At 41.4% G+C, this 16,076-nt stretch overlaps 1 protein-coding gene across 12 annotated transcripts in view; it reads left to right on the plus strand.

Annotated features, from left to right (window-relative positions):
- LOC146665086 (pleckstrin homology domain-containing family A member 5-like) overlaps positions 1–16,076 on the plus strand; it is an 87,424-nt gene that overhangs the window by 58,175 nt on the left and 13,173 nt on the right. For 6 of the 12 annotated variants that reach the window (XM_085412526.1, XM_085412525.1, XM_085412528.1 and 3 more), the window contains 10 exons: positions 1,268–1,388; positions 1,532–1,636; positions 3,455–3,527; positions 5,235–5,335; positions 6,683–6,798; positions 8,666–9,160; positions 10,377–10,857; positions 11,960–12,043; positions 12,736–12,855; positions 13,847–13,900. In XM_085412526.1, coding sequence (XP_085268652.1) covers positions 1,268–1,388; positions 1,532–1,636; positions 3,455–3,527; positions 5,235–5,335; positions 6,683–6,798; positions 8,666–9,160; positions 10,377–10,857; positions 11,960–12,043; positions 12,736–12,855; positions 13,847–13,900 — 1,750 coding nt within the window. The other 6 variants (XM_085412535.1, XM_085412527.1, XM_085412529.1 and 3 more) reach the window with 6 other exon arrangements.

Here is a 16,076-nt window from a genome sequence, read left to right on the forward strand (position 1 = left end):
TTCCCGACCTTTATTAGATGACAATTTGACTCACCATTGATTATGCTTTAATAAGGATTTCATGAGTCAGTGGAAGTGCTCAAAACGTTTAGACCTCATTTTCAGAAGCAAATTTATTGGACTGAGAAGAAGGCAAATCTCAGTAGTTACTCACCCATCTGTAAAAGCGCCTTTTCTTTAGATAAATGAGTTAGTCACTCGTCACTCGTGTATGTGTATCCATATATCTAGTCACATACTTTCATATCTGAAATTATCAGAAAACATTAATAACATACTGCTGCTTTTTCTAACTAAGCTTTCCCGTCTAACTAACTACTGTACGTAGCTTTCCTTCTAAATGCCGGTAAGACCGGGTCGGTCTGTAATAGTCATTGTTTCGAGGAGTTTCCAGGTGACATCAGATCTGTCCCTTTGCTGCACGGGAATGAACATCCTGTGTGTGTCACGTATGGTCGTCCATCGTGATCCCCTTTTTGTGTTTGTGCACCTTGGGTATGACCGCATGGTTTGAACTGTTTCTAATTGAATGCTTATGTTTTCTTATGTTTTCTTGTTGCATTTCTAACAGACGGTTGCACTGAAAGATGGAACTTGGTGATAAAACATGATCTGGACCGTACAAATGTTATATTGTTGATCACATGGCTCGGTTAGATCGGGGAGTGTTTTTAATGCAGAGTCAGCAGTTTCAGCCCTTACGTGCAGCAGAATCACTGGATCTGTGGAGATATCACTGCTGCAGTATTTTTGATCCCCTTTGGTTTTCATGCCTTGTTCCCACTGGACCACAGCATTGTTCCTATCTTAGTGAATGTAGGACATCTCCGTGGGTCGTGTACTGCTTATTCACGTGGTGTTCTTTCATATGCCACAATTACTGATCCTGTTATGCTTTTCCTTTAAAAATAAGACAGATTTTGTCTTTTAAGAAACATCCTGACCCTGTTCACTGCTGCAGCTGCTGCTTCTGGATATGTCAGGCGCACTTTGCAGGACATTCACTTTAAGCTCTTAGAGAACTTAAAATGTATCAGCAGTGACAGGGTGGGAGTAATTGGTTTGATTCATAAGCCCATGTTGAGATCTCATTATAACAGAGCTTGAACTTCAGAGGACAGACAGGGAAACATATGATAAGGGCTGCCTGCTCATATTCCTGCTCCTCTGAAGGTCACTGGAGATAAATATGTTGGATATAACACAGTGTCTATTTCTGATTAATGACTTGCTTGTCTGCTCTTGGCATGTTGTGCGTTTTGTTTAGATCTGCTTCCAAAGTGCCGGCGAATGAGAAGAAGGAACGACCAGTAAGCACCATGAGTGAGGCCTCTAACTACACGGGCGGCTCGGAGCAAGCTGCAAACCCCAGTAGCCCCGGAGGAAGGGTGAGTGACAGGGGGGCTTACGATTCATGCCTGTTATGTTAGAAAATAATGGGAAAAACAAGTGGATCACATTTTAATGGCTTAAAACATCTAGATGTTTCTTTTCCGTGTGTGTGTTGAGCTTAATTTGATTTAACTTGTAGCCCTCAAGACCTTCTAAAAAAATTCACAACTTCGGGAAACGATCCAACTCCATCAGGAGGAATCCCGGTGCCCCGGTTATCAAGAGAAACTGGCTGTATAAACAGGTGAGTAGGAGTGCACGGCTCCAGGTAATCTTTACTCCAGAAAATGCAATCAGAAATTTAAAGGACAGATCATACAATTTGTTTTCTTCGACGCATGTGTGTATCAATATTTTTAAACCACTGTGGTTATAACTGAAATGTATCAACGTGCGGATGGATTTTTGCAGAAATCTTTTTGGTTATACCCTGACCTTTTGTCTTACACCACCCTGTTAACAATTTGTGTGAAAGTGCAAAATATCAATAAAGTTGATAAACATGGAAAAAATACGTTAAACAGCATGTTAGCATTATTAGTCCGAGCATGCTCACGTCAGGAGCTCCCCTGATTTCTGCTGGATAGTATTATCTTTGGAGTCAGAGGCAAGGAAAAGCTTGGCTATACAAAGGTGATAATATAAAACAGTGTTGGGTCTGTTTCCATTTTTAACTGCAAGTGGTTATGCAGCAGCAGCAGTAGTCTTAAGATGAGCACAATCTGAGCATTTCTTTGTGCATCTCTGTTTTTGCTCATCCAGCAGGGCCACTGTATGAATGCAAACCTCCCTGGTTACTTACAGAAGAGTAAAAAGGGGCCAGACCGGACACCCTTGTGCATCCTAACTGGGAGTTTCATTTAGCGGTGATTGCAGGCACCCTGTGCAGTTTTGTGAGCACACGATGGGCTCCTTTGGTGCAGCTGCCAGCTGCTTTTTTCTTTGGAAACATCAATCAGGGTGACGTAGATCAAGCAAAAGACTCACAAATCTGCTAGCCTGAATAAAAGCTGGATTTGCACTTTTATTTCCCTGCCTCATTGAAAACTGGAAGCCATTGAAGTCCTTGGCTGAGGGGAAGCTGCAGTCCTTCGGTTGGTCCGCTGCTAGAACAAAGTGCCGCAGTGATTGATGTGATAGCGAAAGCCTCCAGAGAGCAAGATTCGACAGAACTTTTTGATAAAGTTTATTTATTCTTCTGCTACTGACATTCAAAAAAGGGGGGGTTAAGACCTGGATTTAATTGAGGAAAGGTGGTGGACACAAGATCTTTAAAACTTGTTACATTTCACATCTACCTCTTTTATGAACATACGGCGCAGCATCTGGTATTTTGAATCTCTCTTGATACTAATGTTTTAACCATTCTGGTTTGTGGAAGTGAATTTCCATTTCAAGTAAACTGCAGCCCACATGCCGTTTGACCATAATGACAGAGTTGTTAAGATCCCCCCTCCTGCTTTTGTCTCCTGGTGGAGGCTACGATTAAGGACTTTGCTCAAGTTTTCCATTAAAGTAAACCAGGGAGTTAATACCCTTTACTTCACCCTTCAGCTTTTTCAGGCAGCAGCGTTAAAGGCTTTGAGCTGATACTGAAGAACAACTTAAGCAGAGGAAGTTTGTGTGTGTGTGTGTGTTGCATTGTCTTTGTTTCATGCCACAAATTAAGTTTCCCCATCTCAGGCCAAAAATAGCTAAATTTGAGAGTCCGAAATTTTGCAGTGCTGATCGGATGACTTCCATAACCCGTCTTCATTTAAGCAAGGGGTTATTTCATAATTTCCAAAGTTCAGAGAGGCATTTTGGATCACAAATGCAAAATGGTGACCTGTCTCAGCTGGAAACCTAGAAAGTCGTACACAATTATGTAATACAACAAAGAAGTGATTGGCTGTTAATCCTTAGAGATGATGTAGCAAACAATTGATCACATGGAAAGGATTGTATCACAGGACTACAGCATGTGCTGAATAGGATAAAAAAAGACAAAGATATTAGAAAAAAATCAAAGCCCCAAACATTTGTGGAGTTAATGTCCTCTATTGCTCTGGTGTCTTTTCAGGACAGTACAGGGATGAAGCTATGGAAGAAGAGGTGGTTTGTCCTTTCTGACCTCTGCCTCTTCTACTACAGAGGTGAGTTCAGTCCTGTCATCTAGCGGCACCGGTTGTCGATTAATAGTTCAAGTGCTTTTGTGATCTTCAACAACAAGCGATGCCTTTTCTCATCATTGTTATGTCTGAGTCCCTGTGATAAAGAACATGTCAGGACCAACTGAGGAGACTTATCAGGTGAAAAAGCTTGCAACATCACCTTTTTTTCCATCAAGCAAAGCCAGGTCCTTACGCAAGACCTGGATGCAGAGTTAAACATTAAAGCATACTAATAGGATTCCACACTTAATGTTAAGTCATGATGAAACAAGATGAAACAAGTTTATTGAATGATTCCTTTTTATGCAAGTCATGTCATCATTCATGCTTTTACATGATAGGAGTCTGAAAGTAGTGTTAGTAGTAGTTACACTCACTTACTGTAGTTTGCATTTTTGTAAAATGTGTGGACATTTCGATGCGATTTATCGATTTTATATAATCTATTATTGATTAAAATGTGATTTTAATGGCTGTTCTCTCATGTTGGACCAATCTTCACATCTAATTTTGACACATCTCTGTTTGGAGAATGTTTAAAGTGTAGACCAAGTGTAAACTAGGTGTGCTGTTTGAAACTGTGAGAAAATACAAGCCTTACCTTTGTACAAGGCTGCACTTCCCAGTGCCGCCTCTTTATGCAGATGTAGTCGTCATTTCTGCTGATCAGGATGACATCCAGTCTGTGTTATTTCTGGTGTCTGCCATTCCCGTCGCCTTCTTTCCACCCACTGACTGACAAAAGCCGCGGACAGCGGCGGACCCAAAGGCTTTATCCAGATGGATATGTTGAGAAACTGTATCCATCAGCAGAGAGTGGGCAGAGAGGTCGTGAACTCTGCTGCTTCATCTGAATACATCTGTTATCTGCTGTTGTAGTTATCACTCTATTTCTGCGCATCAGGATATCCCATGATGAGACTGCTCTGCTGAAGCCTCTGCCTGTTGTGTTTTTTGAAAGAGGCAGTGGCAAAGAGCCCGGTTGGTTGCAGACAGGTGACGCTGTCAAAAATCCATCCGCCCCTCTTTTGAAAATCAGTTAAGCGAGGCAGGTCTCTAACACAACTTCTGAGCAAACAGCTCGACTTCTGATATGTTTGGGAATGTCCAGATTGATGTTACCATATATTTCCCTAAATATTACTCACAATGTTGAACTTTATTCATGATCAGCCTTATTCATTCCATCATCGCCAATATGTGTTAAAAGACTTTGACTCTAACATAATGGTTTTGAGTAACACACATGCAAACTTGCACATAAACCAGACAAAGTCCATGCCTATAAGGGATTGCAGCAGTCACTGTTTTGTTTTCCTGCACTGTTTTGGGTAAGCAGTACAGTTTGCTTTTATGGAATTTGGAGAGTAAGCTACTCTGCTTAAACTTGGGACCCAATCTAATCCCCCCCCATGTGGAGTGTGCACAATTGTCAATGTGGAACCCTGTCTGTTAACTTAATGAGGATTAGAGCAGCCTAGCTGCATACAGAACTGAATCAGTGCTCATCTTTTCCAATGTTTTGACTTGGTATCCTATGTTTATCTGACCAAAACACTGCACAGTTTTTCCTTTCACAGTCCACTTGACTTGCGTCCTGTTTACAAATAACGCTTTAAGATAAGAGTTGACAATATAGTGTGTATATATATATATATATACACACTGTGTTTTGTTTTTCCTCTGTAGATGAAAAAGAGGAGGGGATTCTCGGCAGTATCCTCCTGCCAAGCTTTCGTATATCCATGTTGTCTGTGGACGATCACATTACCAGAAAATATGCCTTCAAGGTCAGTGCATGTTTTCATTCCTGTCAGACTTTGTTAGGCTGCATATTTTATGGTTTATTACACTTAAAGAAGAAAAGACAGGAATTAGTTTTCTAGAGAAAATGGAAAAACTTGTAGATAAGGCCATAAAAATAAATGTGCAAGTCTCACAGAAGGTACATTTTAAAACTGGTGCTGCAGTGGCTCTTATCGTGATCTCACAATATATGTATGTGTATTTTTAGACATGTTGAGCAGTTTCTAGGTTTTATTTCCTATTTAACACGTTGGTTGTTACTTCAGAAGTTTTGGTTGATTGACAAAGCGAGATGTTTAGTCGCTAATGCTAACAACTAAAGTACGACTCATATTTCTACACTGACTACTGACAGCAGTGAGGTAGGACTACAGTACTATGATGCTATAAGTTGACTCGCAGGATTCAAGTTTCAGGGCAACGGACTTATAATATGAGATCACAGTGGTGTGTAAAGGATTTGACTGTGGGTTCTTCATAAACCCAAAGAGACAACAAAGTTGTCCTGCCAAGCACAGCCAAACACAGACGCCCAGGAGTCTGCTCAAGGTCTCTCCAACCACACAGCCCACTCCTTTTCCAACTTAGATTCAGGCTGAAAAACCCCCCAAAACAAGACTTAGAAAAGAGAAAAGCATGAAAGCAGGACACAAGCTCTTCAGTTCAGTGATTCACTCAGAAATGGGATGACCTTTTGACTGTATATTTTTCATTCTCAACTTTTCCTGTCTCTTGTTGTGGCCAAAGGTCATATCAGTAAGTGTGTTATTTCTAAAAATTATTGTGAAGCAATTAGAAAAATTATAGTCTTGTCTTTTTTTAAACATTGGAAAACTGCACATTGAGGTTGTTTACGAAGCATTATGTCTCTTCCTGTGTTTGTTTTAACAATATATTGGTTTGTTCACCACGAGGGAACCAAGAGACAACCGACCATGTGTCTGCCATACAATGCACTGAATGGTAAGTATTGTGGCAGATTTACTTCCCTAATCTAGCATGACTTAAGGATTTGATTTATTATCATTAACTGCAGAGAATATCTCACAAGTCAGCACCGATTGCCATTAGTTGCTTAAAAAAAAAGTGTGTGTGCGCGTGTGTGCGCGCGCGTGTGTGTGTGTGTGTGTGTGTGTGTGTGTGTGTGTGTGTGTGTGTGTGTGTGTGTGTGTGTGTGTGTGTGTGTGTGTGTGTGTAAAATGCAATATTCTACCCTCCTGTTATTGTGAGGAAACCTTAAAAATCCTAGTCAACCAGTTTTTGTCTTCTCTCTTTCAGGTAACTGTGTGGATAACTCTTCCTGTCCTTGATCCCGTGTACTGTCAAAACAGGCGACACATCCCAACATGAGGACGTACTACTTTTGCACAGACACAGCCAAAGAGATGGAATCTTGGATGAAAGTGATGACAGATGCTGCACTCGTGCAGTCAGAGCCAGTCAAAAGGTTTGTAAGAGCTTTGACAATAAAGTCATGTTTGCTGAGTGGGTGTGTCATTTTTGAATTGCGAGCGCATGGGGGGGGTTTGAAAAAGCCATTTGAGGACAGTTCTTCAAACTAGTACTAACAGCTGTGCATCACGTGGTTCATTTCTAGACTCTGATTTCTGTTTGTACTGGAAGAGAGTACTTTTAAATTCCCTGTTAAGTTCTTCGGCAACACTTCAACACCCACTTTTGACATCTCTGGTCTCTGGGTTTGTTGAAGAAGCTACGATGTTCTTTCATGTTATGTAACTGTTTCAAGCGCTAAAGTTTATTATGGAGTAACATACATAAGACTGTGGGTGCACTGTGAAGGCATGATGCAGGTGGTTTAAGGGATGATGTGCACAGCTGCGCTGGCTGATCAGGATCACTGACTCATCAGGACAGGGTTTTTTTTTTTCCTTCTTCTTTTTTAAACTATGTTAAATATCTGCCATTTGGCAGGCTGCCTGTCTAATGCCCTGCTTTTACATGTGCGAGCAGAAACGTAATAGTAACGAGCAGTGTAATTACACAGAGCAGTAGTGCCTGAAATCCTCTGAAAGTCTCTGCTAAATGGGACCGTGTGATGCTACTATAAGATTATCTTATATAACTACACATTGTTCAAAACAAAAAGGTTCTGTAATTTCATCTTTTTTTTTAAATTTACTTCATCGTTTGTTTTGCAGTTGTGTAACTTGAATGCTCGCAGGGCTAAATGTGTGCTCTGCTTGGTTGGTGGAGGCACAGAAAGATGGAGAAGTCATTAAGTGACTAGTGCTGCTATTTGAAACTATACAAGTGGAAACTCTGAAGGAATGCCTTTTCTGCAGCTCTCTTATTGCTAACCCAGTGAGCCATGCTGCTGAGAGGAATTTGCCAAACTTTGAAGTTGTGACCTTATGTCTGTCTAAGGTCAAGGCATAGTGGCATCTATTACCTCTAGATAACTCGCTAGGGAGCACAGAGTGGTATGCAGGTCTTCTAGACAGGAGGCAAAAGAGAGAAGCAAATGGATTACTGGGATCTGAGCATCACTTTTCTGAAGTGTCTCAGCTGAGGTATTGTTTTACTGGAGATATCTGATTTCCTTTTACACGCCTCCCCTTCTCTGGCAGCTGGAAGAGGCATTGTGCACTTTGCTTTAGTTTGAACTGAATTCACAACATTAGTTGTGTAGTATATTGTAGTATAAACCTAAAAATGTGAATCAAACATCGTTTACAGCAATTCCTACCAAATAATTAGTTGGACATGAATCATCTCACCCAGATTTACGTAAGGGTTAATCACATTAAAGACATTTTAGCCTATTGTCTGAGGTTGTAACAGTTTTTACATGAACAACAAAAGGAAGGAACGATGCCTGAATACTTAGGTGCAAACTTCCACATGTGCTTGTATGACATCATCCAAGCAAGACGAACAGCAATGCTTCTCAGCTCAAACGTGGCTAAATTGGAAAAAATACAAACACAACAGAAGACCAAGCCAAATACTGTGTGGAATACAATACAAATGTGGAAACCGTTTATGGATCCATTCAGAAAACTAAAAGGGCACTTTTCAGCATCAGCAGCTACTTTATGCCTCATTGGTTTCATATTCATATCAACAAGCATCAAGTTAACAGTTCATGTAGTAATACAGTCTGTAGGATTAAGTTAACAGTGCTTTCAGAGGGGTTGTAAACAGATTACAAAGGCGGGAAGATAAAACAACACGCCACTCTCAGATTTCACTTGAAGACAAGCGTATCTTAAGTCTGGATAATCCAAAATGTCTATTGAAAGAGTTCCAGTGTTTTGTGATTTTTCAAGCCTGAACCTTCTTGTCTCTTTTAGGTTGGACAAACTAAAAGTGGAGCAGTGTGGACCTCAAGAGATCAACCATGTGGCCAACCATAGAACAGAAACCGAAATCCAGAAGAATGAGCGCAACCGTGAGGTTGACCGTGAGCACGCAGCCGTCTCCCCCACCACAGAAGAAGAGGAGAGAAAGCAGCGAGATGCAGAGCGCTACGGCTTCCAGAAGGATGGGGCCGACCGTGAACGTCCACTCACCAAAATAAACAGTATCAAACTGCAGCCAGCGCAGGCGGCAGCCATCAAGGCTAATATGACCTCGCCGCAGCCTCAGACCGAGGTTGACGGATCACAACACAGCCCCCAAGTTAATGGATCTGGAGAACAGCGTCCAGCTAATGGGACTGGAGTCCCTCCTCTGCAAAGTTCCCCACATGAGCCGGATCGCAGCCTGAGTCGGACCAGCTCGATGCAGCAGCTGGAGCAGTGGGTTCGCACACAGAGAGGACGTGGCCAGGACGACGATACCAGAAGGTTGGTTTAGTGCTATGCCCAAAAAAACCCGTCTTGACATGATACTGTATAAGCTTTAAATGTAATTGTTTGATTATAACATGCGTACACTGCAAGAAGAGAAATGATGCTATTCAGATGGCGCTGTCGTCTGTACAGTAGCACCAGTTATCTTCAGATTACTCCACAAGAGTCAAATCTTAGACTGTTTCCACAACATGAAGTCAGATTTGGCTTTATTGGGTGGAAAGTATGACACTGGTCTCCTCTTAGTTCTAAGTAGTTAAAGTATATTGATGAGGTTTTGATGAGAGGATTTAATAAGCTGGTTCTTGATTCCCATCCCTGGTGTTCACATTTTTGTTAAAAATACATGTTTTAGTCAAGAGATACGTTTGTCATCAGGCTTGTGTTCATATTTGACACAGCTTTGCCTCATTCTGTGGTTATTTGTTTTTTTTTAACAAATAGACATACACACTCGCTTTAGAGTATACCATGGGCAAAACTAATAAGGCCTCAGTAAATATTTTTGTGTTGGCCCTCTGAGGTAAACATTTAATTCTCTCTCCATTAATCTCTTTCAGCTCCTTTTGTCATGACATGCATGTTCTCTAGACGGATGTGTAGCAGTCACAAGCCTTTATTATAACACTGGTATACTGGGATTTAAAGACCAGTGAGTGTTTTAGCCCGGATCTGTCAGGTCTTCTTATTATTAAGCTCTCCGTACTGACTTTGAACTCACTGAGTAAGTGGAACTTCTTAAAGCCTTGCTGTCAATAGTAAGGTCTAATTTGTTTCTGAGTAGGGAATTGCTTTGCGAGATTCTCTAAAGACACACATGTAAACAGATAAAATAAGAATCATCCTTGTTTGATACTTAATTAGAATGATACTCAGCGTGAAGTGCTTTTCAACTACAAAGTTTAAACCAAACCAACAAATGAAAAGATTCATAACATGGCATTGCTTTGATAACTGATGTTTTTGACTGGTTATAATCAAAATAAAAGAAATCCAATGAGATTTTTTTCCAACTATAAACAACTTGTTGCGTCCTTTGAACCTGACAGAGCCTAAAACCACGTTTATCTGGTGTTGTGTATGGAATATATGAAGAATAATCAAATTGTTATACCAACACAGATCATTTTAGGTCTGTGTTAGTGTAACACCATGCAGGTCATCTACTATATCATACATGATTAATTATCTGGTTTTTCTTTTACCCCAGCATCACATCGTACCAGACGCTGCCTAGAAATTTGCCAAGCCATCGGGTACCCTACATGCCTCATTATGGAGATGGATATTGCAGTATGCCCAGGAATAGCATGGCACAGCGGGACAGCATCTGCAGCATGTCCCCATCGGTATATGACCAGGCCATGGGTCCTTCAATGACTGAGAAACGCCGCTCCATGCGCGATGACACCATGTGGCAGTTGTACGAATGGCAGCAAAGGCAGGCCTACAGCAGGCAGCCAGGGCTGTACAGCAATATGGCCAGTCCCAAAACCATGATCAACTTGTCAGAGCATGCTGCACCGAGCCACTCCATCCCCCCCTCGCCCTCCCATGGCTCCCTGTCGATGTACGGCGGCTACTCTCCAATGAGATCTTACAACATGGGCAACACTCGCTCTGAAATTTCCTCTCCCATCTTCCGAAGAGACATGACTGTTGAGAGACGGCAGAGGCCACCAGTCAACAAGGTCAGCTAAGAGATGCATAAACAGGAAATGTTCAGTTCATCCTCATAATAACAAAACCGCCTACTATGCAATAGTCTTCAGTCACCCCTTATTTCTTTATATTTTGCTTCCAAGCATCCAGAATAGTTCTCCAGGCTTTCTGGTCTATCACGTTTTTTTCTTTGGACACTGGCTGCTTTTTCAATCATTTTCAGTCCAATCCTTATACTTGACCATTTTCAAAGGAGTGGGGTTTTTTTTTTTGTTCATCAAGCCATTTAACACTGAAAAATGCATCTAATGCCAGAACCAGTTACCAATGTTGTGTCTACAGATAGCAGACAACTTAGCAAAAAGTCTATTTTAAAGGTATCGTTAACAGCTTGTTGCAAAAAATAAAAGAAATAAAAGAAATGGCAGGCCTAAAAGTAAGATCTACAGCAAAGGAACACAATCTGAAGCCTCATCAGAAATGGTCTCAATGGAAGAGTGGCTGTAAGAAGCCATTCTTAACAAAGAGCAATGAGGAGAAAAGTTTCAGGTATTTTAAATGACAATAGAGCTGGACTGAAAGTCAGTAGCAGCAGGTCTTATGGAGTGATGATCATTAGTATGGAGGAGATCAGGGGAGATGTAAAACATTATGAATGCAGAAAAGTACTGTCAGGTTTTGATCCACTGTGGACAACAGCCAAAGAAGAGCATTGAATGTCCTTCAAGAAGCCTGGAGAACTATTCCTGAAGACAACATACAGAAATTAAAGAAAGCTTGACTAAGAGAGTTCAGGCTGTGCTGAAGAATAAATGAGGTCATACCAAATACTGATCTTCAAACTCATCAGAATTGTCAAAACCCTGTTTGTGCCTACTTTAGTTCCCAAAGTTCAAAAGTGAGGTCATGTGTTTCATTTGTTTTTAAGCAGCGCAAACAAAATTACATTCAGCTTTGAGCATATTTATAGTGACAGAAATATGAGAGGGATATATACAAAAATATGCATCAAGGGTAGCAAATGTTTCTTTGTACTTGGATGAACCCCGTGGCTATGGCTGACTATTATATCAAAGATATTTAATGTTGCACATGACAGGCCTTTTTTCATATTAAATCTGTGTTCTGCAGTATGCTTACCTGCCTGATAGGAGGTCTATGCCAGCAGGGATCCCAATCCAGACCATCACTGCCCAGTCTTTACAAGGCAAAACAGTAAGTCTTGGTCTATGTCAGTCTTCTGGCTACCTAGATTTATATCACTGTGCTGTTCAGCTGAGATACTTCATGCTTGGTTTCTGTACACCTATACAGTCTGGGTTTAACTGGATGTCTTTCAAGGACAATGCTGTTTTCTGATGATGCCACCTACTCTACCCTTCTCCCTCTTTCTGTCCTTCATATCCCTCTAAGACATTGTGACAGAACTCTTTCGAGACAGGTTTAGGCAGATCTGTGTTCCAAGGATTTAGGGTGTGTTCACTTCAGGAGCTCCTTAGACTCTCTTCAGTTCAGTGGAGACTTAAAAACCCTGTCACTCAAACTCTCTAAGCCAGGATCAAGAATTTATGTCAGAGCTGCACACAGTTCTCTGTACTCATTGAGCTTGTAAAGTGTGAAGTCAATTCTGTAATGAGTGCCAACTGTTCTGCTGTTTTGAGTGGACATAAAAGAATGTGCATGCTGCTAGCTAACATGGTACTAAATTGCATGAAACGCAAGACTAGAATGCAGCAACTGTTCACCTACTGGGATCCTGGTACCTCTAAATCTCCTATCCTGGTGTGCTCTCTCTCCTTTCTTCTCACCCCCAATCCCTGCCTCACCCCTGCGGTGTGTCCCTGTTTCACTGTGGCGATGCATCCCCCCCCCCCCCGCCTCCTCCTCTTCCTCCCTCCTCCTTGCAGCCTGAGGAACTGACTTTGCTGCTGATAAAGCTGCGTCGGCAGCAGGCAGAGCTAAACAGTATCCGGGAGCACACTGTAGCACAGCTTATGCAACTAAACATGGATGGCGACAACCCAAAGGTCAGGCCCCCAGGGACATCTCTGCAGGCGTGTATGTTAGCGTGTGGTGTGTATGCCATCTTTATCCACTTCCATTATCCATCTCGATCCGGAGGATTTGTTTGGTCTTCACACATGGCTGATTTAAGAAGGAATTTTCTTCTAACATGACTATGCGTAATGGCTTCATGTTTTTTGTGGACCAGCTACCTTCTCATCAAAATGTGTGGAAATAAAACACTCTTCTTCCAGTTTCAAAATAATTTTGCAACCAGCATCTGACTTAAATCAGTGCATCAGATAATTAGATTTGGGCCATTTTAGCAGGGCAAGCAGCTGATTGAGTCATTTATCCCCCTAAAGAATATAGACAGATGTTATCCGCAGATGAAACTTAAAGCCATTGGCGAGCTTAAAGAGTGACCAACTAATGAGGCTAAGGCCACTGGCATATGTAAAAGTTAATTCAGGATTTTGGGACTTTAAGTCTCCAGACTTAATGCCAGACTGCAGATTTTACCATTAATGATGTAGGTCAACCAGGACTGTTGAAGATTTTTCCATTTTACGGTGTTTTTGTTGTTGCTTTTCTTAATCTACTACTGTGCAGTTAATGCGAGTTTTCCTTGTAGCTATACAAGTTGCCCTGCTTCATTAGGGCAACCTGCTTCATTAGTTTATGTTTGCGTCAGCGGACACACACCACGTTGTGTGGTACTTTGACTTGCCATTGTCTTTGTTTTTTGCATGCACTCGGTCAAGACTAGTCCTGCAGTGTACTCATTCTGTTACCTTTGAAAGTACACCTGGTACCTGACCTGTTTTCTTCACCTTGATTGGTCCTGCTTTCCTTTCTCTCGGGTTATCTTTGGGTACATGACATGCTTGTGTGATTGTGGATGTAAGAGAGAGTGTGACAGAGAGAGCATCAGTGAAAGAATGTGACTTGCCCTTTCTTTTGTCTCACTGTCCTTTTGCCTTTTCTTTGCTCTCTTTTTGCTGCTGATGATAGAACGACATTCTTTCTCACCACCTCCAAAGGAACCTCATGTATTTGGACAATCAGGTGGGGTAATGCATGAATGCATGCCCTGTCTTCTTCTGTCATGACCTCATTTAATGCCTCTGCTTTTATTGTATTAATCCCTGCTCTGCGGCTGTTTTAGTGATTTGCAATCCCAATGCCAGGCTAACTTGTTATCTTTTATTGTGATTTTAAATGGCTAAAAGTTCAGATCGCAGCATTTTTAGCTCACGCTAGTTCATTTACTCACACATTATCCAAATAACTGATCATGACTGTGGACAGTCGTTATTTCTGCCATATAAAGAACACGTAGAGATGAAGGTATCATATTTAACGTCTAAGTGTTTGCAAAGGAATATTAAAGCTTCATCTGCTTTTTTTTAACGATCTTAAGTGCTTTGTGAGTTTTAATTGCTTTGTATATAGCACACAAAGGTCCAGTAAAACCTTTCTAATAATTATAGCAAAAGGAAGCCTTAGATTTGTGTAACCGCTGAGAAATAAGTAATTTTAATTTCCTTGACTTGGACTGATGAGCCTTAGCATTTGTGATTTCTTGCACCTCTTGTAAACGCAGTTCTTTTTACATTCCTACACATCAGCGTTTAATGGGAACTTTTCACTGCTAATAAAAATGAACCTTAGAGCTTTGTACTTCCGTGTCTTCCTGCTCCTGCTCCTGAGCGTCTTCTCTCTGTTGCTGTTAACCATCCCTGTCGTCTCTGGATGCACGTTTCTGTGTGAGTCTACCTCATCCGAGAGCGAGAAAGCGAGAGCGAGTGAGGTGTAATCACACTGTGGGTGTTGTCTCAGAAATGAAAAGCTGCTGTAAACTTTCTGACACTTGCTATATCGCTCCTCTCCACACTGGACTAGATGAAGGAAAATGAGCCTTTAATCGTCATGACTCACACTTTGATTGAGAACTCTGCCCCAAGGCCTCAACTTTACCAGCAAGTAAGGCCAGCCTAAGGCTTTGCTCCACCTCATCCTCACCAGTCGCTGTTGTTCTTTTTGGTCTGTTTTGCAATGCTCCTCCTTCGATGTCCAAGTCCTCACGGCATCTTGAGACTGGTCTCCCTGTATCATTTGTATTGCTAGCACCTCTTCATCCATTGCTTATGACTGTTCCCTCTTATTATTGAGAAGTCATGCTGATGCAGGCATGACTTTTAAGACTTGGAGAATGTATGAATGCTCCACTGTTGGGTTAAATCTCTTCCTCACTGTGGTGTTTGAATTTATTTGTTTATTTATTTATTTTTCAATAATCCTGCGCAGAATGTGTTCCCTCTCATTACCCGAGCCACCTGAACTTAACAAGATGACTCTAATTAATTTGACTTAATTACATGTTGCTAGTCTTATTGCTTGTCAGTCTAGTTTATTGCCAAATAATTCATGTTTTTGTGGAAAACGGACCCAATTAAGGGCCAGCAGAAGAGCGATCATTAGAGTAAAATGGCATAAATAGATTTTCATGTTTATCATCTATGACGCATGAATATTCTGCTATAGTTAAAGAGAAAAGTATGTACGCGATCTCAGCATCCCATTTAGAATTTATGTTCAGCCTGCCTTTTCTTGATTTTTTTTTTTTGTTTCCGCCTGTGCAAGTTAGCCAGACATTTTTCAGACGTAGGGATTAGCTTAATAACCTTAAGCACCACAGCTTCAATCACTGAATCGACTCTATATCTAAAGTCTGAGGTGGCGATACTGACGAAGATGAATCCTCATATTTTTTTAATTTAGATTAGCACTTATTTATCTGTCTTCATTACTTCCCCTTCACCCCCACTGGTCATTCTGCTGATGGAAAGGATAAAGGGGCCGGCTTGTGTGTGCCGATGGCTATGACATCACATTGCCACTTTTGAGACGCCCCTCGAGGTGTAAAAGTGTTGCTGAGACTCACCCCGTCACTCATTCACTAGCATACCGCCACCTCAACAGCTGCATTCCCACCTGTTCAGCTGACAAAAATCTGTCTTCCTCCTCCTCCTCCCTACGTCTCTTGTATATTAGTCCACGCCACACAAAACCCACAGTGAAGCTCTTCAAGCTGTGGGAGAGTCTGCATGTTCTGTGTGGAATGCCATGTGGTTCTTAAGCCCCACCTGCTTTTAGCTTTACTATGTTCAGCTGCAAAAAAAAAAAAAAAAGGTGTTTGTGAGAGAGTGCAGGCGTGGATGTTGATTCAGAAAGTATTTGG

The sequence above is a fragment of the Rhamphochromis longiceps genome, linkage group LG7 (assembly GCF_057381845.1).
Source record: "Rhamphochromis longiceps isolate RC_006_pf linkage group LG7, R_longiceps_female_GT1.1, whole genome shotgun sequence".
NCBI lineage: Eukaryota > Metazoa > Chordata > Actinopteri > Cichliformes > Cichlidae > Rhamphochromis > Rhamphochromis longiceps.